Source organism: Epinephelus lanceolatus, chromosome 21 (genome assembly GCF_041903045.1).
Source record: "Epinephelus lanceolatus isolate andai-2023 chromosome 21, ASM4190304v1, whole genome shotgun sequence".
NCBI classification, from domain to species: Eukaryota; Metazoa; Chordata; class Actinopteri; order Perciformes; family Serranidae; genus Epinephelus; species Epinephelus lanceolatus.
In genome coordinates, this window is record NC_135754.1 from 26,100,901 (window position 1) to 26,127,759 (window position 26,859).

At 40.3% G+C, this 26,859-nt stretch overlaps 2 protein-coding genes across 2 annotated transcripts in view; one reads left to right on the forward strand and one right to left on the reverse strand.

Moving 5' to 3' along the window:
* Positions 1 to 754: 754 nt before the first annotated feature.
* oat (ornithine aminotransferase) lies at positions 755 to 15,401 on the reverse strand. Its single transcript, XM_033611551.2, has 10 exons — positions 15,265 to 15,401; positions 11,485 to 11,716; positions 10,137 to 10,361; positions 9,944 to 10,039; positions 9,455 to 9,582; positions 7,025 to 7,147; positions 3,758 to 3,886; positions 3,518 to 3,631; positions 3,120 to 3,264; positions 755 to 1,798 (listed from the first exon to the last, which is right to left on the reverse strand). Exons 2-10 carry the CDS (start codon positions 11,696 to 11,698, stop codon positions 1,638 to 1,640), a joined length of 1,335 nt encoding a protein of 444 aa, XP_033467442.2. The 5' UTR covers positions 11,699 to 11,716; positions 15,265 to 15,401; the 3' UTR covers positions 755 to 1,637.
* Positions 15,402 to 16,782: 1,381 nt separating this feature from the next.
* lhpp (phospholysine phosphohistidine inorganic pyrophosphate phosphatase) overlaps positions 16,783 to 26,859 on the forward strand; it is a 43,302-nt gene continuing 33,225 nt past the window's right edge. The window contains exons 1-6 of the mRNA XM_033611552.2: positions 16,783 to 16,946; positions 17,199 to 17,386; positions 19,954 to 20,107; positions 20,224 to 20,287; positions 20,888 to 20,980; positions 25,629 to 25,720. Of these exons, the coding sequence (XP_033467443.2) occupies positions 16,816 to 16,946; positions 17,199 to 17,386; positions 19,954 to 20,107; positions 20,224 to 20,287; positions 20,888 to 20,980; positions 25,629 to 25,720 (722 nt within the window). The 5' untranslated portion in view covers positions 16,783 to 16,815. The remainder of the gene's footprint in view (positions 16,947 to 17,198; positions 17,387 to 19,953; positions 20,108 to 20,223; positions 20,288 to 20,887; positions 20,981 to 25,628; positions 25,721 to 26,859) is intronic.

Here is a 26,859-nt window from a genome sequence, read left to right on the forward strand (position 1 = left end):
AAATCACATACTTCCGTTAGTACACTTCCATGTAGTATACTTTGTGCACTATGTACTTATTGGCGTCATGCACGAATTTCGACAGGGTAGTGTTGTCTCAAACCAAACACGGCCGTTGTGCACTCAACGGAAATGACAACCGCAACTTAGCTAGTTAGCAAACTAGCATTAGCATTCACAGTACCAAATCATTACAGACTGCTAAATTAACCCAATGAACATACTGCTGGCTTATACCCGACAACAGTATAGTGGTGCTTAGTGCAAAAAACACATGTATTTGTACAATGCAACGACGTCCACAGTCGCACAATCATCGGCCGCCATTTCCAATTTGAAAAGTGGTCCCTCCCCTTCTGCTATGTAGCCAAGATGGCGACCATTGACAGCGAGAAGTGTCCATAGTTCCACACTCAACTTCTTGACTGTTTTGAGTGCACCCATCCAGGTACTCACAGTGCACTGCATTTTTTCATACTTCTCAGTGTGAACGCACTTATGTGTAAGTACAGAAGTGTGCGATTTGAGACATGGCACAAGTGACTTGGTCCCACCTCTGCCAATAGCTAATGACCTGTTTTTGTTTGTCTCCATCCTTACTTATTTGCTGCTGCTGTTTTTATCTCATCAGCCCAATGCTGCTGTTGTTTCCATCTATCTCTTTGATTATTTGTTTTTGATGTTAAGCACTTTATATATGTGAAAGAAAGGCGCCGTAGATATAAACTTCACTTAAAAAGAGCAAAACAGGAAGTACGACTGCAATAATTTATTTTGAGATCAGTGGATAATACAGCAACTTAAAAGGGGATATTGCCTTTGAAAAGACAATATTTACATGTTTTGTAACAAATAAAAAATTCATCAGAAAATTCCATAACAACAATGCACAGATACAGATCATAATTGTTAAAGAAATTTAAACAACTCAAAGAAGTCTGAATTTACTATATGTTTCACAGCATTTTATAAATGTGTTGAAACGCTGCTCTTAGCATTAGAAAAACCCAAATGACCTTCTGTGTAACAAGACTTTCAGCAACAGTTCAGAGTTTCTGTTTGCACACAGCAGTTTAGTAAACAAACTAAACCGCAAACAAGATTGTAACAAGATAGCTTAATCGTTTACCTTTGAGGAAAAATTTTAATTAATCTTGAGTCTAACCTTTAGACTGCATGAGTATCTGGTAACACTACTTCTCCTGTAAGAAAATTAAAATGATGCATTGGATACAATCACACTGATTATTTACATCACTTGTTACCAGCAGAAATGTGAATTAACTGTTAAACATTTAAAATAAACTGATGATGTTTCCACCTGTCTTGAAGTCTTTCCTGAGGCAGCCTGATCAGACAGAGCACTTTTTAGACACCTGAAGGGGGGGGGGGGGGGGGTAATCGTCTTCAGTGACAGTGAAGCTTAGCCTAACAGACCGTTTTTCCTCTACAGCATTATTCCTGTACGTAAGTGTCAGTGTAGCCTCACAGAAACATTCTCCATACAGCGTCTGTATACTGTGTCTCTACAGTAATACCTTTCAGACTGTCTTTAAAAGTGAAAATAACAACAGGATGATCAGTTTGGATTATGAGCTTGAAAGCTGTGTGCGTATTCTTGAAGAGATGGTTGTAGTTTAGAAGGACAAGATGGTTCTCTGGATGATGTTGACACACTCGCGCAGCTCGTGCTCTTTGATGATGAGGGGAGGGGCCAGGCGGATGATGTCACCGTGGGTGGGCTTGGCCAGCAGTCCGTTGTCACGAAGGCGTAAACACACCTCCCAGGCGTTGTAGTCTGTGGGGAACGTTGAAATATATGTCAGAATAAGTGACTGCAAGGTGCACAGGGTGTCTACAGGTCCTTAAGAAGTCTTCAGATGTCTTAAATTAAGTTCTTAATATAAGGCCTTAAAATTGTCTTAAATTCAGATTCAGTGGGGCTGAAATATTGTTTCCAACCAGGCAGACCCAATGACTGTTTACAATCAATGGACAGGGGGCGTCAGTAGCGCAGTGGATAGTGCTGGCGCTCTATGTACAATGGAAATGCCTCGCCGCAGCGGTCGCAGGTTCGACTCCGGCTTGCAACCATTTGCTGCATGTCACCCCCCACTCTCTCTCACCCCGTTTTACTCTATCCTGTACATTAAAGGCAAAAAGCCTGAAAAAATAATCTTAAAAAAAACAAAAACAATCAATGGACAGACCATAGAAAAAGTCATTTTTGGCCTGCGGTATATCTTTGAATATTGCAATAATAAATAGCATTTACGACAGCGATGAGATTTTGTTTCCTTTTTCTATATAATGTGTATTTCATGTATTTCCATTGCAGGTTTGGTCTTAAATTTCATATAAAGTGGTATTAAAATTGTCTTTAAATTTAACTTTTTTATGCACCCTGGTTGCAAAATGAGCTTTACTCTTCATTTGTCTTCCCAAGAATCTTGTCCTATATGTAGAAAGGCAAGCTGCCTTAAAAAGGAAAAATCCAAACCAAAGCTCAATACATGACATTTTTCAACATACTTGATATAATACTTTTAATTCGTTGAAGCTGGAGTGTGGGTAAATGAACATTATTACAGTAAAGCCCTCGCCAAAGTTTACAGTGTTTATTTAGCCTTTGGCCACCAGGGAAAGCTCTCTGTATATCACAGTATACCTGAGTTTGGTGTCTTTGGCGACTGACTTGTGTCGACAAGTGGAAGCTATGGTGGAAAATCCTATAAGGTGTTAAGGAAAGGTTTCGGGAGTGGATGCTCCAGATAAAAAAGAACTTCAGCATTCTGAGGTCGGATTAAAGTTAAAATAAAAATCTTGAGGAGAGCTTGCCACATGTGGGCGGCATGTGGCGAGCTCACCTACAGGAAGCACGGGTTGGCAGTGCTTGTGTAATTACTTTCACTGCCAGAGGGGGGAGACAAAAGTCACGCACTCCAGCTTCAATTTGAACCAGTATGTCCTAAAGATGAGTAGCACAAAGACTCAGTAGTCTAGACTCCTAGAAGACATTGTTCCTGTCACTAATTCAGTGTAAATGAACCAATCCTGCCTCCAAAAATGAGTAAATAACATCATAAATTAATTAATTAATTAATATTTCAGCACTGTACCTTTGGTCTCTTTGATGATGACTGCGTTGAGGAGGCCTTTCCCTCTGACTGTTGTCACGATGTCTTTGGGCAGTTTATTCAGCTCGCTCCGCAGCAGCTCTCCCATCCTTTGAGCATTCTCTGCCAGCTTCTCCTCCTCCAGCACCTGCAAAATCAGGACAAAAAGAGTTAAAACAAAAGAACGAGAGAGCTTAATGACATCGTTGATCAAAGTGGCATGCATATTTTTCTTCTGATGCCAACTTGTTTTTGAAGGTAACTGTATAATTATTTAAACCTAATGGTATGTTGCAGATCACAGTGGAAGTTTTCACCATTTAATCATATAAAACTCAGGCAAAATGAAAGGGCGAGTGGTAAAATGGTGGACAGACAAGGAAACTATAGGTAACACTGACCTGAAGTGCAGCGATGGCGACCTGACAGGCCACAGGGTTACCTCCATATGTTGACCCGTGTTCTCCAGGCTTGATTGTCAGCATTATCTCATCGTCACACAGCACAGCACATACCTGAGGCACACAATCACAGATCAAAAGTACATCCAACACAACTGGACTCCAAAAGTCCATCAAGTCTTTCAAAACAAATCTATACTGTGATTTGAAGTGTGACCAAAGAAAAACAAAAATGCTTACAGGGTAAACTCCCCCAGAGAGAGCTTTGCCCAGAACAACGATATCTGGACGGACTTCCTCGTGGTCCACAGCCAGACGTCGGCCGGTTCTTGCCAAACCTGTCTGCACCTCATCAGCAATCCACAACACCTGGACAGAACACAGAGGACAGTCATCACCACGGTGCTAGGTTTCTTTGTGTGACCTGTAGATTCATATATCTAAAATTAGATAGAAGTGATGTCGCTGCATGATTTTCTCATCCATTTTAGGTAGGGCTGAAAAATCTAAATTTCATCAAAACCTACTCTTTTTTCCCCAAAATCATTCATGCTTAATTTTATTTGAGTCTTTGGACAGTGTTACACATTCAGGGATGGTGCAGGGATGTACAAAGTTAAAAACTGTGTGTCTTTCTTTTATTTTTCCCAGTGTAAATATAGGAATTTTAATGATCTTCAGGAGATCTTTTAACAGGAAAATAAGTCCATGGAATTCCCAAAAAAAAAGTACACTAATTTTATACCATATTTGAAAGTGTGTGCTGCTCTCAGTGAAGATAGTCTGGGTGACACAAAGTTGTAAAAAAAAAAAAAAATGTAAATCTCCTACACAGAATACTTTAACAGACTTGGCCACATGCTGCATTTTATGACTCTCAGTAAAGTTTTACAGCTGCTATAAATTGTCATCTTCTCCTTTGTTAACATTTGTATGACTCAAAACAGTGTATACTTAAGTGTTAGCACAGGGGACTGGACAGAACTGGCCAAGGGTTGTATTCACAAACATTCTGAGAACACTCTCAGAGCTCCTAACTTAGCCTAATTTTTTTAGTAAGGATCCTAACTTAGGAGTGACTTAGGAAAGTTCTCAGAGCGACTCTGAGCAAGAAGAGACAGAAACCTTTATCTTAGGGAGGTATGGTTGACCACATTGCTAGGCTTGATGCTTTCTTTTGACAGATGTGATTGGTTGTCACAGACACACCCCTTTGTGAGTCAACAGGGTGTGGCCACCCAGTGGAAATTAACTGCGGACTCTAAAAGTGTTGTCAGTGTTCATGTGATCACTCTGCTGATGGAAGGTTGAGACGGACCCGAGTCATCACTGCTGTGCTGTTGTATTTTTCCAGTTCTCCAAATATCTTAGTGTTGTGATCATTAATTGGGAAATGTTTGGGAGTATCCCTAATGAGATCAACCACACATATTATCCCTGCATGATCTAATCTGTAGCATTTCATTTACTCACTGTCATCCAGTGTTGGGAGAATATTTCCCCGACCTCTTTGTGTTTCCACCATTTTCTCCTCTGATTAAGAAACTCTTAAGCCTCTTAAAATACCTCCTCCCTGCTCCTAACAGGTTTTCACCTTAGGAGCTCTTTTAATGTCTAAGATGCTCTGTGAATAACTTTTAATCCTTACTAGTCTTATCTTTAAGGGGAAATTCTAAGAATTTTCTTAGAATTTTGGCACCAGGAGCAACTCTCTGCACTAGGAAGCTTTGTGAATACAGCTCCTGAGCTGTCTTCTGTGGCTTATTCTCATTTAAGTAAATGTCTGTTGAGAAGGGCAGAAAGATATGCAAAGAAATTAATATTGGGATTATTTTGACAGATATGGCGATTGCGATACGATTTGCGATTTTAGTGGGAATGGTCATTTTTGCTTTTTATTTTCACTGAAAAAATATAAAAATGGTGATTTTTGCTGGGATCTGTAACAAACATGAATGTTTTCCTTTTGTTGTACAACATTTACCTGTATCAAAATGAAGTAAATGAGGTAACACACAGTGATTAAGCGTATGGCCTACAGATGAAAGCCCCTGCATTTGCAGTATTACAAACTGAGTGTGCGACATTGCCCGGAAAAATCACAAGCGCTTCCACAGTCATTAATAATCCCCTCTCACACGTCACACACTACAGCTGCAACGATTAGTCGATTAATCAATTGAAAGAAAATCAATTGGCAGCTATTTTGTAAATTGATTGTTTTCAGTCATTTTTTATGCAAAATGTCACATTTTCTGGTTCTAGTTCCTTAAATTTGCTGCTTTTCTTTGTCATTCATGATCCTAAATGAAGAGCCTTTGGAGTTTGGACAGTTTGAAGATGTCACCTTAAGCACTAGAAAACAGTGATGAGCATTTTTCACAATTTTTTGACATTTTATAGAGTAAGCAATCAATCAAATAATTGTAAAAAAAAATAACAATAATAATAATAAAAATTAGCAGATCAATTGATAATCTAAATAGTTGTTAATTGCAGCCTTATGGCACACCAAAACATGCAAACATGGACACACACACACACACACACACACACACACACACACACACACACACACACACACCATATATGCTGTGGTAACCCTTTCATCTTGCCAGCTGCAGGACCCATAAAACAAGACCATATTAATAAATTCAACAGCCTGGTTTCAAGCTTTAACATGCCAACAAACACACTGCAATTACTGCTTATTACCCTGGCTAACTTTAACATTGCTGCTCTCCACTTGTCTTGAATTGACTTTAACCCCTCTTCAAAGATCAGCTAGGATGCTTGTTTGCTCTTTGCACCCAATAAGAAAACATACAGATATCTAAAAATGAAGCCCAGACTGCAGTTTGCCCTCACTATATTTGGGAGTCAGGAGAAGACGCTCTTTAACAGCTGGCTGTTGTGTGTTTGTGTGTGATGTTTTTGCACTTCTCAGCAACATTATAATATGTCCTATTTAGGCCAAACACAGCTCCAAAAGCTGTGCAAACAGGAATAAAGTATGCACTTGCCCTTCAGGCAGCATGACAAAACATGCAAAATGTTATCTCTAAATTAGTTCGCTGTACGTCCACATGCCACAGAGTAGCTTGACGATTCTCAAACTGTAGTAGTGATGCCACAACACACTGTGGTGTTAAGAGATGACTGTTTAAAATGCAGTTATGTCTCATTCTAATCCCTACAAGTGCCTAAAAAAGCACTGGCACACTCACTCATCACACAAGAATGCCTGCTAGCTATTTGATGTCAACATTCATGTCTCCACCATTAACAAAACAGCATGGAACAAGCCTCAGGCATAATCACTGAAGAGACTGTTTAGAGGAGATGATGGCAAATATACTCTGTACTCTTCTTACTAACAAACCAGACAGCAGATCAGTTAAAGATGAATGTTTCACACAGTCAAAACAGTCGCGCATACAGTAAGTTAAGGAATAACTAATGACACATGATCATTCATGCTTTGCGTGTGTGTTTGTCAAAACTCACATTGTGTTTGGTGCAGAGTTCTCTGACTTTAGTCAGGTAGCCCTGGTCTGGCACCACCACCCCTGCCTCACCCTGGATGGGCTCCACCATGAAAGCAGCAACATTTGGGTCCTGGAGAGCTTTCTGGGGAAGTAAAGAAAAAGACTCAGTCAGACATTTTTATCTGTCAAGCTGAGTCTGCCAAAAGATACATGCTACTTTGGTCAATCAGTAGATTCTTATGTTTACACAGAAAAACAGCAGTTGCCAAGATAAAACTATCAGCAGACAAATGTAACTGTAGTCAGCCACTATGTCCTCATGTTTGCCTGCTCAAAGAGGTCGTCAAGTCAGGTGTTATGGAGAATCTTATTAACTAAATGTTGTTTCTGAATCGATTGTACACATCAAAGTTTGTTTGCAGATCTTGGGAAGTGCTACTGAATATGAGAAAAAGTTGTTCTGTTTAAAGCCACTTTTACGCTGCCTCTTCAAGGTGGGAATTTCATTGGTATGCCGCCTCATTTTTCTATATAAAAAGGTACAATCCTAGAATGGGCGGACAAAGTTTTCTTGCTTTAAGCCAGCATCAGAGGTAGTAACAGCGCCGAAATTAGGTCTTTATAAACTTGACAGCCAGCAGCATGGGATCATGGGCGTCACAGGTGTGACATTTTGATGAAGTGTTATGCCTGGCACCCACCACAGGAGATTTAAAAAGGTAGCTGACTGCAGTTAGAAGCTAACTCAAAGAAGAATTACAAAAGATGAAAATGTCACGTGGCTGCTCTGGCTGCAGTTCAACCTACTTGAAAAATTCACCAGAATACAGGGAGTGTTTGATGCTCAAAATTTCCTCTGGGAGTACCCCCAACCTCCCCTGTTTTATATGTGTCCCATCTGAAGTTGAAACATCAGCCCTTTTTAAACAGGAATTGTGCAAATTTGCAGGAAAGCCCAATCAGTCTTATTTCAGCATTGGCAGTATAAAAACAAAATCGGGGAGTGCAGCAAAATGCTGCCTACCTAATTTTGTTTATACAGAATGCGCCTTTTTCGGGGCAATGGGGGCGTCTAAAACCCATTGTTTGGTTCTGTGTAAAAATGCAAAGGCGGCACAAAGAAGGGACTTTGTAGCGGCCCTATAGTGCAATCTCTGTGTACAAAAGGAGTTTGCCGAAAGTGACATCACTTGGGGCTGAAGACTGTGCACCAGTCAAGTTTCTTTTACAGTTTACACCCATGTCTGTGAAAACATGGAGTCTCCCCTTCTGTCCCTGAGATACGACGTTGAATAATGGCTACAATGGCTGAATAAAGTGCAAATCTCTGCCTTCACTGGAAGAAAAAAAATCCTACGCAGCAGCCTCCCTCACCTCTGCTGTAGTTTTTGTTTGTCTCCCAGGTCTTGCCAGGAAATGCATTACGAATACAATGCAATTTGGCAGCAGACTTCAAGATTCTGTGCGCTGGGCGGCCAGACACACATCCTGAAAACGTAATGCCTCCGGCCAAAGCTATCGCCAGCACGGAGTCATAACAAAAAATCTTTCTGCTGCATCTATTTGATCCTTTTAGCTGCAACTTGCAGCCCCATAGCTTACTCTCAGTTGGTCCACAATAATTCACCCACCCTTTGGTGTCAGTGTTTAAACTAGGAGGCTAAATTTGGCATGAAGGTCAAGTGTGTGTTTGTGTGTGTGTGTGAGAGGGTGTGTGTTCATGCCAATTGGCGAAGAGGTGGGGGATCTAAATGCGTTACAGCCTTGCACAAGATTTTGTGGAAAGTTTGTCATGAGCCAAAGAAAAGCTGGTTAACTGTTAATGCGTAACTTCTAAATGGATTCATTTAACGTGACCAAACTTTGTTAATCTGTGCGTGTACAGTACTCTTAAGTAGATGGTAACGTTGTCAGTATAAGATTGATCTACAGCTCAGGGCTGAATAAAGTGCAGATCTTTGCCTTCATTGGGAAAAAAACCCTAAGCAGCAGCCTCCCTCACCTCTGCTGTGTTTTTTTGTTTGTCTTTCAGGTCTTGCCAGGAAAAACATTGTGAGGACAATGCAATTTGGCAGCAGGCGTCAAGATCCTGTGTGTTGGATCCTCCCACCAGCACATGAACACTGACCACAAGTATGATGAAACTTAAGCTGCCTCTGTTGTCAGAGATTCTTTACAAACCCAGTACGTAACAACTCGACCGTAAAAGAGCCTAATGCCTGGTGTGCAGTGACTGAAACATACCTTAACCTTACCCCTGTAATTCTGGCCTTTTAACGGCTGTGTGGACTATAGATGAAGAAACCTTTTTACACATTAACTGCCAGTGACAGCATGAAACTCAGTCAGTCATATCAGTCCGTAGTCTGTCAGTAGTACTGTGTCTCATGACTGAAACAAGTTAAAGCAAACTTGATAGATAATGTAAAGACAGAATCTAAACGTGTACCTCCAGTGCAGGAATGTCGTTGTATGGGACAAGCTCAAAGCCTGGCATGTAGGGACCAAAACCTTCGTAACTGCTGGGGTCTGTTGAGCTGGAGATGGCTGCCATGGTGCGGCCCCAGAAGTTTCCCTCTAAGAGTGAATGAGATGGCAAACATATTGTTCTGAGTTCACATCTTTGCATAGTGTAGGAAATCTAGTCACCTTATTCTATATCTGTCGAATTTGGTGAGCATGAGAGCTAGTAGTGGTAGTAGGATTTTTTGGGTTATATATTTCAAAATACAGTGACTAATGTTGGTAATTTCCTGTGCAAACAAAACCAGTTATTGAAATGTACTAATGAAGAAATATTTTCTGACACCTTGAGCCCCCTGACAGAAAAACGGCACACACAATTCTGATGCCAATTTTCCGACAACGCCTAAGGTGACACATGGGCCAAACTCCATAACTGTGATGTAGTATTCTTCAACGTAAGATGTTGACTCACCTGCAAAAATGATTTTGGCCTGGTTTTTGGGGACTCCCTTTACACTGTAAGCCCACTTGCGGGCAAGCTTGCAGGCTGTCTCGCCACCTTCGACGCCTAATTTGCAACAGAAGAAATACATGTCAACATTTAAACTCATAATAGCCTCTGAAGATGTTTCTAGCAGTCAGCGTTGGGCGTTTCCTTACAGTACCTGTATTCATGGGTAAGACTTTGTCATAGCCGAACAAGGCCGTGATGTACTCCTCATAGGCTCCCAGTACATTGTTGTAGAACGCTCTGGAAGTCAGGCAGAGTTTGGAGGCCTGGGCGCTGAGCGCGGCTATGATCTTTGGGTGGCAGTGACCCTGGTTTACTGCACTGTACGCACTGAGGAAGTCGTAATACCGGGTGCCCTCCACATCCCAAACATAGATACCTGTAGTGAAGAGTAAAACCAAGTTCTTAGGACGTGTCTGTGGTGATTCATAAGTAATTTTGAAGTAGGAAAACAGGTGTAACAGTCTGGGCTCTTTCCTTCACACAGTGCAAAGCAGTAAACAGCCCAGGGCGTTGCTAGTTTCAGGCCAATGCAGTTGTCATTTTTATGGCCAGCGCCCAGGTTATGTAAGTATGCATTTAGCCCATCATCCATGAGCTTGTAGGTCTCAAAATGAGGCATTGCCAGGTGTTTGCTGAGGCATGACATTACTGTTGAGGCAGTAGAAAGTGATAGCACCATGGACCAACAAAAACCTGGTTTAAAGTTAATAGTGCAGATAGTAAAATACATACCTACACAGACACACAACACATCTGCACTCTAATTGTTACATGCAGAGGGGTTACTGGTAGATGAAATGATACATCATTATTGAGGAAAATATTAATCACACTCTAAAATGTGAACGTAGCAGAGGGCAGAGCAGAGCTGCTGTCCGCTGTGCGCATTTACGCATCAGTAGCAGTGTAACTTCATTGATTATTTCAGTGGCTAAAAGTTATGTTTTGTTTCTTCCTTTAACTTCATAACTATAGTTTCAGTTTTGCTGCTTCGATGTCCCATGATATTTGCTGCAGTGTCATTCCTCGCCTCTCCAATTTGCAGAATCCACCATGTAGTAAACAGCAATGCCCCAGGTGCAGGCGGACCAGGCTTTGAAAAGGAATGGGAGATGACGCTTTGGGGTTGCATTTTTGATGTATGAAAGGCGCTATATAAATAAAGTTTGATTGATTGATTGATTGATGACACTGACTGAATTCATGTTACACCCAAAACACACCCATGATTACATAAGGGACTAAATACAACCCCTTCTCCTCCTTGAACCTTACTTTGTGCCCAGATTATGCGCCACAACAAAAGTGGAGTTGGACATGCCCTGAATGCACTTGCTCCATGCTCTATAGATCATTTATATAGGGCCCCATGGCTTCATATAAGTCTGTATACTTTATTGTATGTGTCTGGCAATGACTGTTGATCTCTAAATAAGCCTGAAGGCTGAAATGGCATCTGAATAACAGAGAAATGCTAATGGCCACTGGTCTGGACTCACCCTCTCCCCTCTCTAAGGCCACTGGCAGGGGGTGGTAGTTGTGCGCTCCATACTTGTCCTCTCGGGCGTAGATTTCCTCCGAGGAGAGCAGACGGTCAGATGTCAGTTTGGAGGCGGCAGTGGAGGCGGGACGTGTGCCAGAGTGGACACTGCGACTGAGAATGGGGGCAGCGCGACTCAGGTTGCGGCTGAGCTGGAGAATCATTCCCTTCATGGTTGTATGCTGCTACGTCTGTAACATGGCAGAGCAAACCACAGTGCAGAATTTAGGATAATTATTTGTTTATTATTAATTACACAAATTAAACAGACATTTCACCAAAACTATGTATTTTTTCCTTTTACCTGTCATGCTATTTATCACTGTAGATTGTTTTGCTGTGAGTTGCCATATTGGAGATATCAGCTGTAGAGATGTCTGCCTTCTCTCAAAAATAATGGAACTAGATGGCACTCGGCTTGTGGTGCTCAAAGCACCAAAACGACACAAGTTGGACTTTGCAGGTTTTACTGCAAGCAGCCTGTTTTTAAGTCTCGCTCTTACCCTGACAGACAAAGAAATGTCCTTAAAAAAAAAAAAAACACACTGAAGCTACAAAAATTGAGCCCAGCTTGGTGAGATTCCACAGAGCACATGGGCTTAGCAGGTCTGCTGAGCAACGCATCTCTTTCACATTCAGCACAATAGACGAACATGCTTTTGAGGGGGGTGGGTTCACAAAAGTTAGGCTAATCCCACTGCAGCATGGCAGCTCGACTGTGCTGTTCCAGACTTTTCTATTGGATCACAAAGTAGACTTCTTTTAAATTTCCCTTCACTGCTGTTACCTAGGAAAGGAACCTGCTACTTCTCCTGCTGCTGACCTTTTGTAGAACGCACTGCTGCTTTCTAAATGTTTAATGTGTGTGACTGAGGGGTTGGCTTTCATAATGTCGTGGCACTGGATGGTTTTGAGATGACTCGCGCTATGGTGCTGTGGCAATGTTTTCTTGTGGCAGGTTCAATTCTGAAGCCAAACCTACTGTTGCTATCTTCAACACATCACTGCGACACATTGTCTTTGTAGCATCCATGTTGTTATCACATTTCGACTTCAAGCTCAGGCACACAAAGTCAGAAGAACGACTTTCCAACTTGGGAAACAGGACCATCCAAGGAGCACATGAATGCAGCTTAAGGCATTTTAGGGACTGTTCTTTGCTCATCAAAGTAGAGGGGTGGCTGGGTCTTGACTTTTTTTTTTTTTTTTGGCTTTTACCCTCTGTGAAGCTACAAATAATTTTCCTTGAGCTTCCATGAGTGACTGGCAGAAAATGCTGGACTCTCTTTCCACCATAAAGGAATTATTAGATTTTTAAAACTTAACCTTTGATATTTGAAAGTTAAAAATTAAAGATGCAGTTGAAAAAGACACGCTTTTGTCACGCATACTGGTAAGTTTGTACCAGACTTTTAATTTTAAAGAAATGTCACTACTTTGAGCTCAAATTTGGTTTTATGTTTGGTTTTTTTTCTGACAGAAGCTTTGTCGCAAGTGATGTGTCCAAGAACCACTGGAAGTTTCTGGCTGTGATAAATGGTGTAATTTTGGCGATTTTAAAAGAAAACATGCCTTCCAAACAGGGTCCAAAATTAACACCCACCAAGAGCAAATTGCATGTAGATTTTGTTTGGCGAGTAAATTTCAGGAAGGCTATCCGCCACTCTGGTGGGTAAATGTTTGCATCAGAATAGTCATGTAATTAAAAACGATGTGGAGTCTCCGCTGCGTTTTGGTGTCATTAAGGGGCACACTGCTCTGCTGCTCCTGCTGTATTGGATATCAGCTGATGTGCTAAACTATCACTTAGCGCCAGTCTGCTGCAAGCTAGCGTTGCACCCAAACTCTCTAGCTCATCAGCGTCTCTTCTTCTGCTCTTACCCTTCACAATAAAAGCCTTAGACATATAAACCGCATCACTGCTTTCCAGAGGGGCCTTCTTCACATGCTGAGGCTGTGGTGATGAGTTGTTCAATATACTGAAATCATTTTACTTTAGATTTAGCTCTGACTTCTTCTATAAGTTTGTGTTCAACATAATACCTTATTATCTCAATGAAACGAAATGTATGTGACAGAAAAAGGCCAATCATTATTTTGACGGATAAAAAAATATGCAAAAAACATCGGCATGTCATCAGTATTAGACGATATTGGCTTTAAAATTAATCAGAATCGATCAACATGCTTTTTCTTATTTTGCACAATGAATATTATATTTATTGAAAAGACATGTTGTATTTCATGTCTTCATCTGCTGGTGGGCTTTCACGATGAGAGTATGCATGCATAATATGATGTTAATTCCACTACAGAGGAGACTTGATGATCACTACAATTAGTTGGGGAAAAAAGTGGATATATCATTATCGGTATCAGGAATCAGACAAATAACTTGTTGTATATTGGCATATCAGATATTGGTAAAAAAAAAAAAAAAAAAAATCCAATATTGTGCATCCCTATTTTTTTTCATCTACCAGGCCCCTTGATAGGTGAGTTAAAAAGTTTTTTATTTTCTTAAAATCGGCGGTAAAATAAATACAAACTACAGCTATATAAAGTTGTATGCCCCTCCACTTTCCCCAAATAATCTGCAGGCTTACACAACAGCAGCTGGCAAGAATAATATCAGTATGTTGGCACGGCAGACATTATTTGATTTTTAAAAACATACCCTTTGATGTGTGAAAGTTAAAAGTTGAAAACAAAATTCTGGAGCTGAAAAACGCCTTGGTTTTCCACTACTGTCACACACCCAAGAGTGCAGGATTAAATGTCAGGATCTACTTTGTGCAAATGGTTTAACGTTGGCAATATTTTACTATTTTAAACCTAGATTTGGTTATGTCTCCTGACAGAAGCATTTGTCACGCATGTGTTTTTGATAATCCATTGATAATGTGTGTTTATTTTTTCACAGTTTGTGTTCAATCCACAGTTTCTGGCTGTGATACATGGTGAAATTTTGGTGATTTTTTACAGAAAACATGCCTTTAAACGAAACACAAAATACAACCATTTAAAGTTGTAACTCCGCCCCCAGTGCTCCAAAAAACTATTTGCCATTCCACCCCTGTGTTGCATCACCCCATTCCCCTCTCATAAGTCACCAGCAGTCCCTTAGTGTACAAAAAATTTCATGAAAGCATTTCTAAAATGACAAGACAGTTGTGAAAACTGCAGACAAGCCTTGCTATGTGAACATATATGTAAAGATAAGACACCCAGTATTTGGCTCTGGGTAATCAATAACCTTGTGCAATGAATGAACACACACAGCAAACAAGCAGCACCTGGACTGGTCCCCATGAAGGACAGTGGACCCGTGCCAGTGACATGTCACTGAGTCACTATCACACCTCTTGAGATGATAGGTTTGCTGGGGAGCTGCCTCCAAGGCACACCCACCATCATCACAGCCCAGAGCTAAATAAAGACCACGAGCTTCAGTTGCTTTCTAATTAAACTATTTTGTATTACATAATACTGTCTTATGAAACATAACTTAAAGATCTTTAACACTCTTCAGTAAAATGGCACAGTTAATATAAATGAATAAATTAATGTTTCTTCTCGTGTAAACACTTCAAAGAGGTTGCTCGTTTCCGTTAGTTAGAACAACTACCACCGGCTAGCTAGCTAAGATTAGCACCGTCCTGCTGTCAGTTACCTTAAGCTATCACTAAAATATGAATTCAGCAGGACAGACGAGACATGGAGGAAAATCACACAGTACCAGAAAGAGGTGAAGCGAAGTAAAAACCCTCTTGAATCGCGAGTGATGCTCGCCTGCTCTGTCAGACGGTTGTGGTGCGAGGTTCTGATGCGGCTTATATGATGAGCCGCGGTGCTTTATTGCGTGCTGACGTCAGAGGTGTAGACTGTGAGCAGAGGACACGCCCACATGTTGCAACATTTCCCATGATTACGTCGAGACGTCCAAATCATCCCAAAAAATAAAATAAAATACTATATAAAATGAAATAAAATGACTGAATGAAATAGAATTAAATATAAAAAAATGAAATTTAAAGTGCAATAAAATAGCATAAAATAAAATTTAAAAAAATGAAATAAAATAACAAGAATAAAATAAATATAAAATGAAATGAAATAACATGAAATAAAAATAAATAGAATATAAAATAAAATAACATGAAATAAAATAGATTAAATTAAATTAAAAAATGAAATGGAATAATATAAATAAATTAGAATTAAATTGAAATGAAATGAATTAGATTATAAAATGAAATAACATACCATAAAATAAAATATAGAATAAAATAACGTGAAATAAATAAATTAAATTAAAAAAAATAAAATAAAATATAAAATGACATTAAATAAAATAGAATATAAAATGAAGTATAATACCATAAAATAAAATCAATACAATAAAAATATAAAATGAAATAAAAACATTCTGATGGAGTGTCTTTTCTTATGTAAAATAAAACATAATGATAACAAAAAATATAATGGAATAATATAATACAGAAAGGCCCTCAGGCATTCTGTATTGCTACAGATCCTGCAGATGAACATTTCTCATGTGATGCAATCTCTGCATCTCTCTGAGTCCGCACGTGCTGGCAGTGTTTTTTTGTTTTGTTTTTTTTTTCTTTTTTTTAATGTGCACGTGGCACTTATTCACATCACTGCATTTGAATTAATTCATAAACCCACTGACTTTAATACCTCGAATGTGTCCCAGCAAGATTTCTACTCGTGATCAAAACTTCCTGCACGTGCAAAACATTTCCCACGTGTGTGGTAAAATAAAGTTGTAATATTGCTGTGGACATGTCCCTACCTTCTATAAGCAAGAATCTTTTTTTTTTAATTATTCCATATTTAAACAACACAGTATAAAAGGACTCATATACAGTTGAGAGTATGCAAACAAACAATAACAGAAAGCCAGGGGGATAACATACTACACATAGATATTATAAGACCTACAGATGTTAGATGTCTTTATAGTGTTTTATATAGTTTCATATAGTGTTCAACATCCTTCAGAAAAGCATCAACATGAGGTTCATTATTGCTAAACTTAAATTTATGGATAAAATACTTTGCCAGAATCATTACCAAGTTAATTATAAATATGTTGGGTACTTGAGAACACAAAACACCACATTTTCTCATAATAAAGTAAAGTCTTTAGAGATATATTCCATGATAAATCTGCAAAAGTCCCTCCAGAGTAAAGCTCCCATTAGTGCACTTTAAGCAGGCTGTCTCGCTTTCCGCGCATGCGCTCTGAGGCTACCGCGTCGTCATGGCTGACACAGGCTGGCCAGGCTGTGCAAAGAGTTTGAAAGGAGTCATATTGGACATGTGTGGCGTGTTGTATGACAGCGGGGAGGGCGACGGGGTTGCCATACCTGGTTCGATTGAAGCTGTGAAAAAGTGAGTCAATAAATGAGGAGTTTAGACGTGATAAGAGATTTTAGCCGCGTGCATGTTCAGCAAACCTATAGAGCAGAGTGCATGCACACTCCTGATCACTGTCTGTGCTGCTGACTTATCGACAGCAGCAGGACTCCAAAGGTTTTGTATGCATGTGTGATTGACTCAACGATGAATGTTTCAACAGTCTGTCTCCGTGTCAGTGTGTCTGTGTTGCTCCATGCTCACTCTGACCTCTTGACCCCTTTAAAGGCTCAAGGCATCCGACCTGCAGCTGCGCTTCTGCACTAATGAGACCCAGGCCACCAGGGAGAAGTTTGTAGCCAAGCTCCAGAGATTGGGCTTTGACATCTCCGTGTCTGAGGTCTTCTCCCCTGCTCCTGCAGTCGTAGCTGTCCTGAAGGAGAGGGGCTTACGGCCCCACCTGCTGGTGTATGATGGTAATGCTTTAAAATGTCATAATCAGAGTCAGATTTATTAGCATGTAGGGTTTCAGTTACAAGAAATATGCTTTGGTTTTTATATTAAACATACACTCACCGGCCATTTTATTAGGTACACCTTGCTAGCACTGGGTTGGACCCGTTTTGCCTCTGTGGCATAGATTCAACAAGGTACTGGAGACATTCCCCAGAGATTTTGGTCCATGTTGACATGATGACATCACACAGTTGCTGCAGATTTGTCGGCTGCACATCCATGATGCGAATCTCCCGCTCCACCACATCCCAAAGGTGCTCTATTGGACTGAGATCTGGTGACTGTGGAGGCCACTGGAGTACAGTTTGAAACCAGTTTGAGATTTGAGCTTTGTGACATGCTGCGTTATCCTTCTGGAAGTAGCCATCAGAAGATGGGTACACTGTGGTCATAAAGGGACACGGTCAGCAACAATACTCAGGTAGGCTGTGGTGTTTAAACCATGCTCAGTTGGTACTAAGGGGCCCAAAGTGTGCCAAGAAAATATCCCCCACACCATTACACCACCACCAGCAGCCTGACCCGTTGATACATACCAGGATGGATCCATGCTTTCATGTTGTTTACACCAAATTCTGACTCTACCATCTGAATGTGGCAGCAGAAATCCAGACTCATCAGACCAGGCAACGTTTTTCCAATCTTCTATTGTCCAGTTTTGGTGAGCCTGTGTGAACTGTAGCCTCAGTTTCCTGTTGTTAGCTGACAGTAGTGGCACCTGGTGTGGTCTTCTGCTGCTGTAGCCCATCTGCTTCAAGGTTGGACGTGTTGTTGCTTCAGAGATGGTCTTCTGCAGACCTTGGTTGTAACCAGTGGTTATTTGAGTTGCTGTTGCCTTTCTATCATCTTGAACCAGTCTGGCCATGCTCCTCTGACCTCTGGCATCAACAAGGCATTTTCACCCAGAGAACAGCTGCTCACTGGATATTTTCTCTTTTTCAGATCATCCTCTGTAAACCCTAGAGATGGTTGTGTGTGAAAATCCCAGTAAATACTCAGACCAGCCTGTCTGGTACCAACAACCATGCCACGATCAAAGTCACTTAAATCACCTTTCTTCCTCATTCTGATGCTCAGTTTGAACATCAGCAGGTCGTCTTCACCATGTCTACATGCCTAAATGCATTTAGATGCTGCCACGTGATTGGCTGATTAGCTGTTTGCGTTAATGCTCAATAGAACAGGTGTACCTAATAAAGTGGCTGGTGAGTGTATAATAAACATATTAGGTGGAATAAAAATAAGGCAAAATACTGCAACACACTTTTTAGAAAGTACGATAAAATACATATGCACAATAATACATACTTAGTAGCAGTTTATTTCAAACATGTAAGTAGCAAAAAAAAAATTTACTCATAAAGCTGTACAATAAAATATTCTCCTAGACCTGTTCTAATATGTTAAATGAATTACTAATATTTGTCTTACAGCAAGATATAAAATAATTAGAAAAATACTTGGATACTTCAAAAATAAGAAGAATTTCTAGAATTTCAGTCACAACAGATGTGTTTTGCTTTGTCAAACTATGTCTGTATACACAAACTATGCACATATACACAAGCTATGTATATACACACAACCATACAGTAAACCCTGGTTATTCTCAGTGTTTGAGCAGATACATAGTGGATATGAAAATATTAATTTGCATGACACTTTTGTCTTAAACCAGAGATTTTTTTTTTTATCATTTATACCATATAATAACATATTTGAGCCTCATGACGAAGGTAGCACAGCCCATTAAGTCTAAATCCGCCTGTCAACATTACTAATAGGTCTAAATGAGCATTCTTCAATAGGTTTCAATACAAGGTGGCTCAATGCAAACTCAACATAGGCTGCTAGTATTGAGATGCTGCAAAATTAAGAGGCAACCAGTTAAGGCACCAACCCGTAGACGTACAAGTCAATGCACATTGACGCAATTGGAGAATGTAAGAGTCACCTTAGGCCTGCATTAACAATAAATGAAAATTAAAATGTTAAACAATAACTGTTTTTCATTTCCATATGATTTTCTTGTCAAAGCCACAGGGAGCTATTCAAGAGTGGTTAAAGAGCCGCATGTGGCTCCGGAGCAGAAGGTTACCTACCTGATTCAGACATGCTTAAATGTAGCATGTAAAACACACACCCAGCACAACTGTACATTAAAAACAAATTTGTTAACATCAACATAAATTTCGCAGTAGGGATGTTAAAGGATAAGTATTTTGTTACTGTCCACAAACACCATGAAAAGACCAAACAAACAGTGTCCTAGTTCATCTCTAAATACTTTTCCTGACTTGTCTATGGCCCCAACCCAGAGCCCTTTGGTTCCTACAAATATGTAGCTTCATTAAAAAAATTAAACCCCACACAAAAAAAAATTAAACCCCACACAGACTTCACTTGTTGTTGTATGTCCTCTCACAGGATTTGTTGATGGTATGAAAGATTAAAGTATCACTAAACTTATCCTTTTTAAATGACCCGACCTAACTTAATATTAAACTGTGTGTTAACTTTTCCACAGCACTCCTCCCTGAGTTTGACAGCGTCGACAAGAGCAACCCAAACTGTGTGGTGATCGGAGACTCAGCTGAATATTTTTCCTACCGGAACCTGAACGAGGCATTCAGGGTCCTTGTGGGCCTGGAGAAGCCAGTGCTGTTTTCTCTGGGCCAAGGGTAAGAGGATATTACACGTCAGTAATCAGTGCTGTGATGATAATTCTATGTAGTGAGCAGAACATGAAATATAAAATGTAAAACGTAATATTTGTGATGTTTTGCTGTCGTCACAGGAGGTACTACAAGGAGACAGATGGTTTGAAACTAGATGTCGGGGTGTACATGAAGGCTCTGGAGGTACAGTAGGTGCAACGTTTGCATTTTTTTTTTTTTTTTTCATTTACTCAACATTTATTTAACTCTCGAGGAATCATTGAGGGCATAACCTCATTTACACTGATGTCAAGAGAATTTAGACAATAGATGACACAGAAATTGATTAACCAGAAAACAGACAACAGAATACGGACAGAAAAATTACATTCAAGAGCAGAGAACCTTGTAATCATGGCTTTAAATTGACCTTAAGGTACAATCATGTTTAGTTTCAACTGTTACAAGTGTGTGCAGCACAAAAACTAAAAGCCATTTCCCCAAATTTAGTGCTTGCACACAGGATAAAGATGAAGGTATGTTGCCATTGATGGCTTTATAAATATATTAAAACCAATGCTTATCACGTCTTACTGTTCAAAATGGCCACCAAACCTTTTTGTACAAGACGCAATGATGTAAGAGAGTAATGGTTACCAGTAATAAAGCTTATTGTGGAGTGATAAACCGAATCCAAGAGTTTAAGGTTGGAGGCAGATGTGTGTCTATATTTAACATCACCATTGATATGTTTATTATTATGTAAGCAATGACTAATTATTGTTAACTCTTTGTTCCCTCCAGTATGCCTGTGACTTAAAGGCTGAAGTAGTTGGAAAGCCATCCCCAACATTCTTCCAGAGTGTTCTAAATGACATGGGGCTCCAGCCACATGAGGTACGTAGCAACAGAGGGTACTGTATGTATCCAGAATATAAGGTGGGACATGGACATAACGAAGACTCCTCCTCTGCTTTGACTCTGTTATGACCTTTGACCGGGCTCAGAATTGCACTTACATCCCTTTTCCACCAACATGGATCCAGTTCTGTTCCGGCTCCTACACCTAATGTTGAACCGTTCAGAGCATTTCAACCAAAAACAAGTTAGTTCAGAACCAGAAAAGTTGGTTCTTCTTAATGGGTTCAGTTGACTATTTAATCTGCAATTTCCTATAACCTGTATCCCAAACACACACCATGTGAAACTGTCCGTGGGCAACTGTGCACTCAGTGGGTATGGACTAGTAATAACTAACAGGGAGATAAATGTAAATAAAAAATAGTGATTAAATTCGTCACTCATACATATTTTAAAATTAGATTCATAAATGTTCCTTTGGTTGAGATTTACAGAAGGCTGTGTAGATGGCAAAAATGATAACACATTTAGTGAAATCTGCAAACTGCCTAAAAACAATGCTCCCCATCTCTGAGCTAATACTATATCAGTCGCAGCTATCCCCGCAAAACTGTATACACCTGGTCTGAAGCATGTCTGATGTGTACACATTTTCACCGCACCTTTAAAAATACCAGTATATGTGAGGGAAAAAGGTGTACACGTGCATGGTTTCTGTGTGTACACATTCTTCATTCACCTGGCCCCAGGTTAATGACTTCAGGCTTTGTTCAGTGTCATGTGACTTCACTTGTGTATCAGAACAAATATGCAGTATATGCAAATATATATTTCTGGCTACATTTCAGCATCCACAGACTGAAGGTCGAGTATGTCATGCAGGTTATTCCCACTTCTGATGGCCTTTACTGTTTCAAGATGTTTGTTTTTCTCCTGGTTTTGCACAGCACACTCACAGCAGCCACCTGTTGATATGTTTCCCTCATCAGTACGTACGCTGAAGGGCTGAGCTATTAACACTACACACTTTTACTTTTTTAAGAGACACCCCCAAATTAAACTAATTACTTAAACCCACCTTCTGATTATTAGCTTAATACACTTAGCCACCGGCAGCTAGAACAGGAAGGCTCATGCAATCACAGAACAGACGCTGCATGTTCAGTTGTAAACTCCTGCACTGTCTTTTCTCTCAGCAGGTGAACACATGTTTAATGTCTATCCCTAGTATCTGCTCATCTCAGTGTATTCCAGGTATAAAGAATGTGCAGCAGTCTCTCTGAGCTTATCTATTTTTGGACCTGGCAGTTGGCGCTCTAAGAAAGCTGGGCTCTTCTCAGCCTAAGCCTCACTCTTTCCCCTGGATCGCTTGTCTTTCACTGAGACACCGATATATCCACAGCTACATCTGCTGCCCTCTCCAAAGCCCTCCCTTACTCACCAGGCTGCTGTGCAGAGATGGTGCTGCAATTTTTTCTCCCAAAGTGAAAATTCCTTGTTAGTTGAATCACTCACTTAATACTCAAAATGAAACTGATCAGTAACATTACTTTCAGAGTGAATTACCAAACTCTTGAGAATACCTTCAGTATCAGAAGTTGCATTCCTATCACAGAACAACCTGCTGGACCTCAGTTAGAGGATTTAGTCTTGTTGAAGGAATACTTTTCTCAAATGATCTTTTGTATATCAATTACACACCCTGTGTTACATTGAATTAGTGAAGACCCCGGGGCCTCCTACCAGTGGGACGTGCCCAGAACACCTCTAACAGGATGCCCCCAGAAGGCATCCTGATCAGATGCCCAAACCACCTCAACTGACTTCTTTTGACGCAAAGGAGCAGCAGCTCTACTCTGAGCTCCCCACGGATGTCCGAGCTCCTCACCCTATCTCTAAGGCTGAGCCCAGCCACCCCATGGAGGGAACTCATTTCCGCCGCTTGTATCCGTGACCTCATTGTTTCACTCCAGAGCTCATGACCATAGGTGAGGGTTGGGATGTAGACGGACCGGTAAATCAAAAGCTTTGCCTACTGGCTCAGCTCCCTCTTCCCCATGATGGTCCACCACAGCGCCCACATCACCGCAGAAGCCGCACCAAACCGCTGATCCATCTCACGCTTCATTCTACCCTCACTTGTGAACAAGACCCTGAGATACTTGAACTCCCTCACTCCGTCCCACAATTAACAACAGCAGAACGATATCAAAACATTTGTTTACAAACTCTCCCATGCAGTAACAAGAGATAGAGCATTATTTGCCTGATACAAAACATTATAAGAAGTTGCAGCATCCGATTTTTATCATGTTATGTTAGCTATTTTTATGTAAATTATAAGATTTCATCAGTTTAATGCAAATAGTTAAACGTAGCCAGTTACCTTAGCTAGCACGTGAGTTCACAGCTGACAACTAATAAATAACTCATTATAACTAACATTAGTGAGGTATAATCATAACCGTTAACGCTAGCTAGCTAGCTTGTCTTTGCTGCTGTTTTCTAAAGCAAGGTAAGCTAACGCTCTCTAGCTAGGTGTTAAGTAGTAATAAGACATAGGGTAACAAGAGATACAGCATTAGTTACCTGATACAAAACATTATAAGAAGTTGCAGCATCAGACTTTCATCATGTTGTCATGTTAGCTATTTTTATGTAAACTATAAGATTTCATCAGTTTAATGCAATTAGTTAAACATAGCCAAACAGTTACCTTAGCTAGCACGTGAGTTCACAGCTGACAACTAATAAATAACTCATTATAACTAATATTAGGGAGATATAATTGTAACCGTTAACGCCGGCTAGGCTGTCTTTGCGTTTGTTTTCTAAAGCGAGGTAAGCTAACGCTCTCTAGCTATGTGTTAAGTGTAGTAATGAGACATACAGTAACAAGAGATACAGCATTATTTACCTGATACAAAAGATTATATGCAGGTACAGCATCAGACTCTTTCTTTAGTGCGTCGCAAATGGTCCCATTTTTTTCCTGGGCTTAAAAAATATGCAATTAGCCACTTAAGTCAGACGCCATTTTGATTTGTCATGAGCTATTCAGCTAAAAACAAAGTTATGAATGGTGGCCATTTTGAAAGTCCAAGATAGCCACCGCAGAAACTTTGAAAAAAATGTGAACATTGGTTTTTGGGTTTCATCTCACTCTTTCCGAAAATGTATAGTTTATAAACTCCTCAGAGATTTTGAACGAAGGTTGCAATCCGGACAAAGTGAACCTGACTAGTTTCTGAACGGCTGTTTTGATATAGTTCAGCTGTGGTTAAACACGGCCCCCCCTTTACTTAAGTTCATCAGGAGTGTACGCCATTTTTGGATTCTACGTTATCCACTGAAGCGTGCCTTCACTAATTTAACGCAACACAAGAGGTGAATAAATGACACGCAGATGATCATTTGGGGAGTGAAGTATTTCTAAGTTTTAATTTTTTACACACTAATAGGCAATGGTGCAGAACTCATGCTTGTGTAACAGCAAGCGCCAGGTCAGCGGAGAGGACAGCTGAGACGTTTTAAAAAGAAACATGAGGAGAAGAGAGAGCGGGTTGAAATGGATCCGCCACGTGCTGATGATGCTTTAGTAGGAAGCAGAACCAAAAGGAGGAGACAACTACAGGTACTCCTGGAGAAATCAAAAATATATCAGAATATTTGGTTGGACAACATACTGGTGTCCAACCTGAGGATCCTGACCCACACTAGGGATCGGTCAACTTATACGGGGGTTGTAAGGAAAACTCCAAAAAATAAAAAGACTCAATAGAGATATTGAGTAGATACAGATATAGATATAGAGACTCAAAAAAATCTCACACTGCAAGGGCACAGTGAAGACCTGGCTCATCCTGCATAAAACATAACTAAAATTGTCAAAAAAGAAATCCATTAAATATGTCTGATTGAGCGCATGGTATAGCACAGGAGAGCCAGCTCCTCAGGTCAAGATTCAGCCGTCCACTTACATCGAAAGGAGGAGGGACACTCCTTTGAGGACAGCAATGTGCACATCTTGGCCAGAGAAGACAGATGGTTTGAGAGAGGCGTGAAAGAAGCCATCTACGTCAAACTGGAATGACCATGGTTAAACAGAGGAGGTGGCCTACGACACCCTTTATCACCCACCTGCAATGAAGTCTTGGGACCCTTCCCCAGACGACTTCACACCCATTTGCACCTGGTCCCATCTGACCCTATCTGTTCACACCTATATGAAGTTTAAAGCCTGCGACTTCGCACCAGTCCTTTAGAACTGAAGAAACCTCTTGGATGAGAGGTGAAACGTCTTCAAGAAACTCAAGCAAGTCCAGTTGTCTACGATAAAGCACTTATGGTTACTATGACCTGGATGACTGAGAGTCTTCACCGACATGTGTAAAAGTTAATTGTACAGTTTATTAGTTGTTCTGTACTGTATATAGGATATAATATGAAATATCTATGAAATATGTCACTTAGCGAGGCGTCGTCAGTTCACTCAATGACAGAAAGAGGCTCCCTTCAGAAAAATATGCTGGGAACCACTGCCCTAACATATGCTAAGACATTAACAAGTGATGTTAGCATTTTAGTAGCAAACAGTATCTCCATTTGCACAAGAGCAGCTAAAAAATCCTGAGCTAAATTACAACGTTCTCTTGTTCTTTCTCCTCTCCCTCGTCTCTTGCAGGCTCTGATGATCGGTGACGACCTGGTTAATGACGTGGGTGGGGCCCAACACTGTGGCATGAAAGGCATACAAGTCAGGACGGGCAAATACAGGTCAGTGATTTCCAAAATACACAAACTTATAGAGTGAGTTTTTCCCCTGACACAATCCACCAAACCTGAACATGACTCCTTTTTGGCCACCGCTGGGCAGCAGGTGTCCCTGTTGATTAGTCAGACTGTCCGTGTCAGTGTGACCTGCTGAAGTATGGCTGAGTCACTTACTAGCTCAACACCTGCTTGTTCTCTGGTGTGTTTTATGTTTTTATACCTGGGGGTAAAAATGAAAATATTGCTTCCTTACAAGGCGACATAAAGTATCACATAAATCACGCTCAAAGCCAGATTTTATATCCTTATGTTTTTAGAGAAGGTTTAGCTCTATTGCAGAAAAGATTCCAAAATTTTCCCCAGTGTGACCATATATCAGAATAAAAATCTATTCAGCTATCCGTCAGGAGAGGGCGCCCTCACACCAGGGTTTTGAATCCCAGCTTCCTCCATATCACACAGGCTTCCTGTGAGTCAACCACCTCATTCTTCAGCCTTCCAGATTTGTTTATTTGATTGAGAATCCGCCAAAAATAGCTTTATTCTCTCCACATGTTGAGTGCGGCTCGCCCACAAGGTCATAGTCACCAGAGGATTTATGATCCCAAATCTGGAGATTACTGGGACGCTCCTCTTATGGTGTAATTACAGAAACATATGGTTGATTATTTTAGAAGATATATGTGGCACTTATGGCTTGAAGAAAAGTGACAGGGAGTAGGAGTTATGGAACTGCACATTATATCATATGTACAGTGAGCTGTGCATTATGATGTATGTCCAGAGTCGTACAGTAACTGGTGTTTTGAATGGATTTTCTGTGTGTAGCTCTAGGTTTTATAAAGTTATGGAAACAGAAAGGGAATCCTGAACATTTTCTGTTTTACATGTGCAGTGCTGTTCAAACTCAGCACCAATTACTGTGAAGCAGTAGTGGAACAAGTATTAAGTTACTTTAGTTAAGTAAAAGTATCAGTACAACAGAAAAACATCCATCAACAACTATAAGTCCAACATTGAAAATTCCACATAGAATAATAGAGTTGGTATAAAAGTCCAAAGTATTAGCAGCAAATAAAATTAGCAGCATTTTTCCAGGCTTTTGTTCCTTTTTCTGATTTCTGAAATATAAAATTCAGAAT

Excerpts from the sequence above, each read along its gene's own strand:
- oat (XM_033611551.2), bottom strand. The coding sequence starts at position 11,698 with ATGAAGGGAATGATTCTCCAGCTCAGCCGCAACCTGAGTCGCGCTGCC. Across the intron at positions 9,583-9,943 it reads GGCCAAAATCATTTTTGCAG|AGGGAAACTTCTGGGGCCGC; the intron begins GTGAGTCAACAT and ends ATTCACTCTTAG. Across the intron at positions 3,265-3,517 it reads TCGCCATCGCTGCACTTCAG|GTGCTGGAGGAGGAGAAGCT; the intron begins GTCAGTGTTACC and ends CTGATTTTGCAG.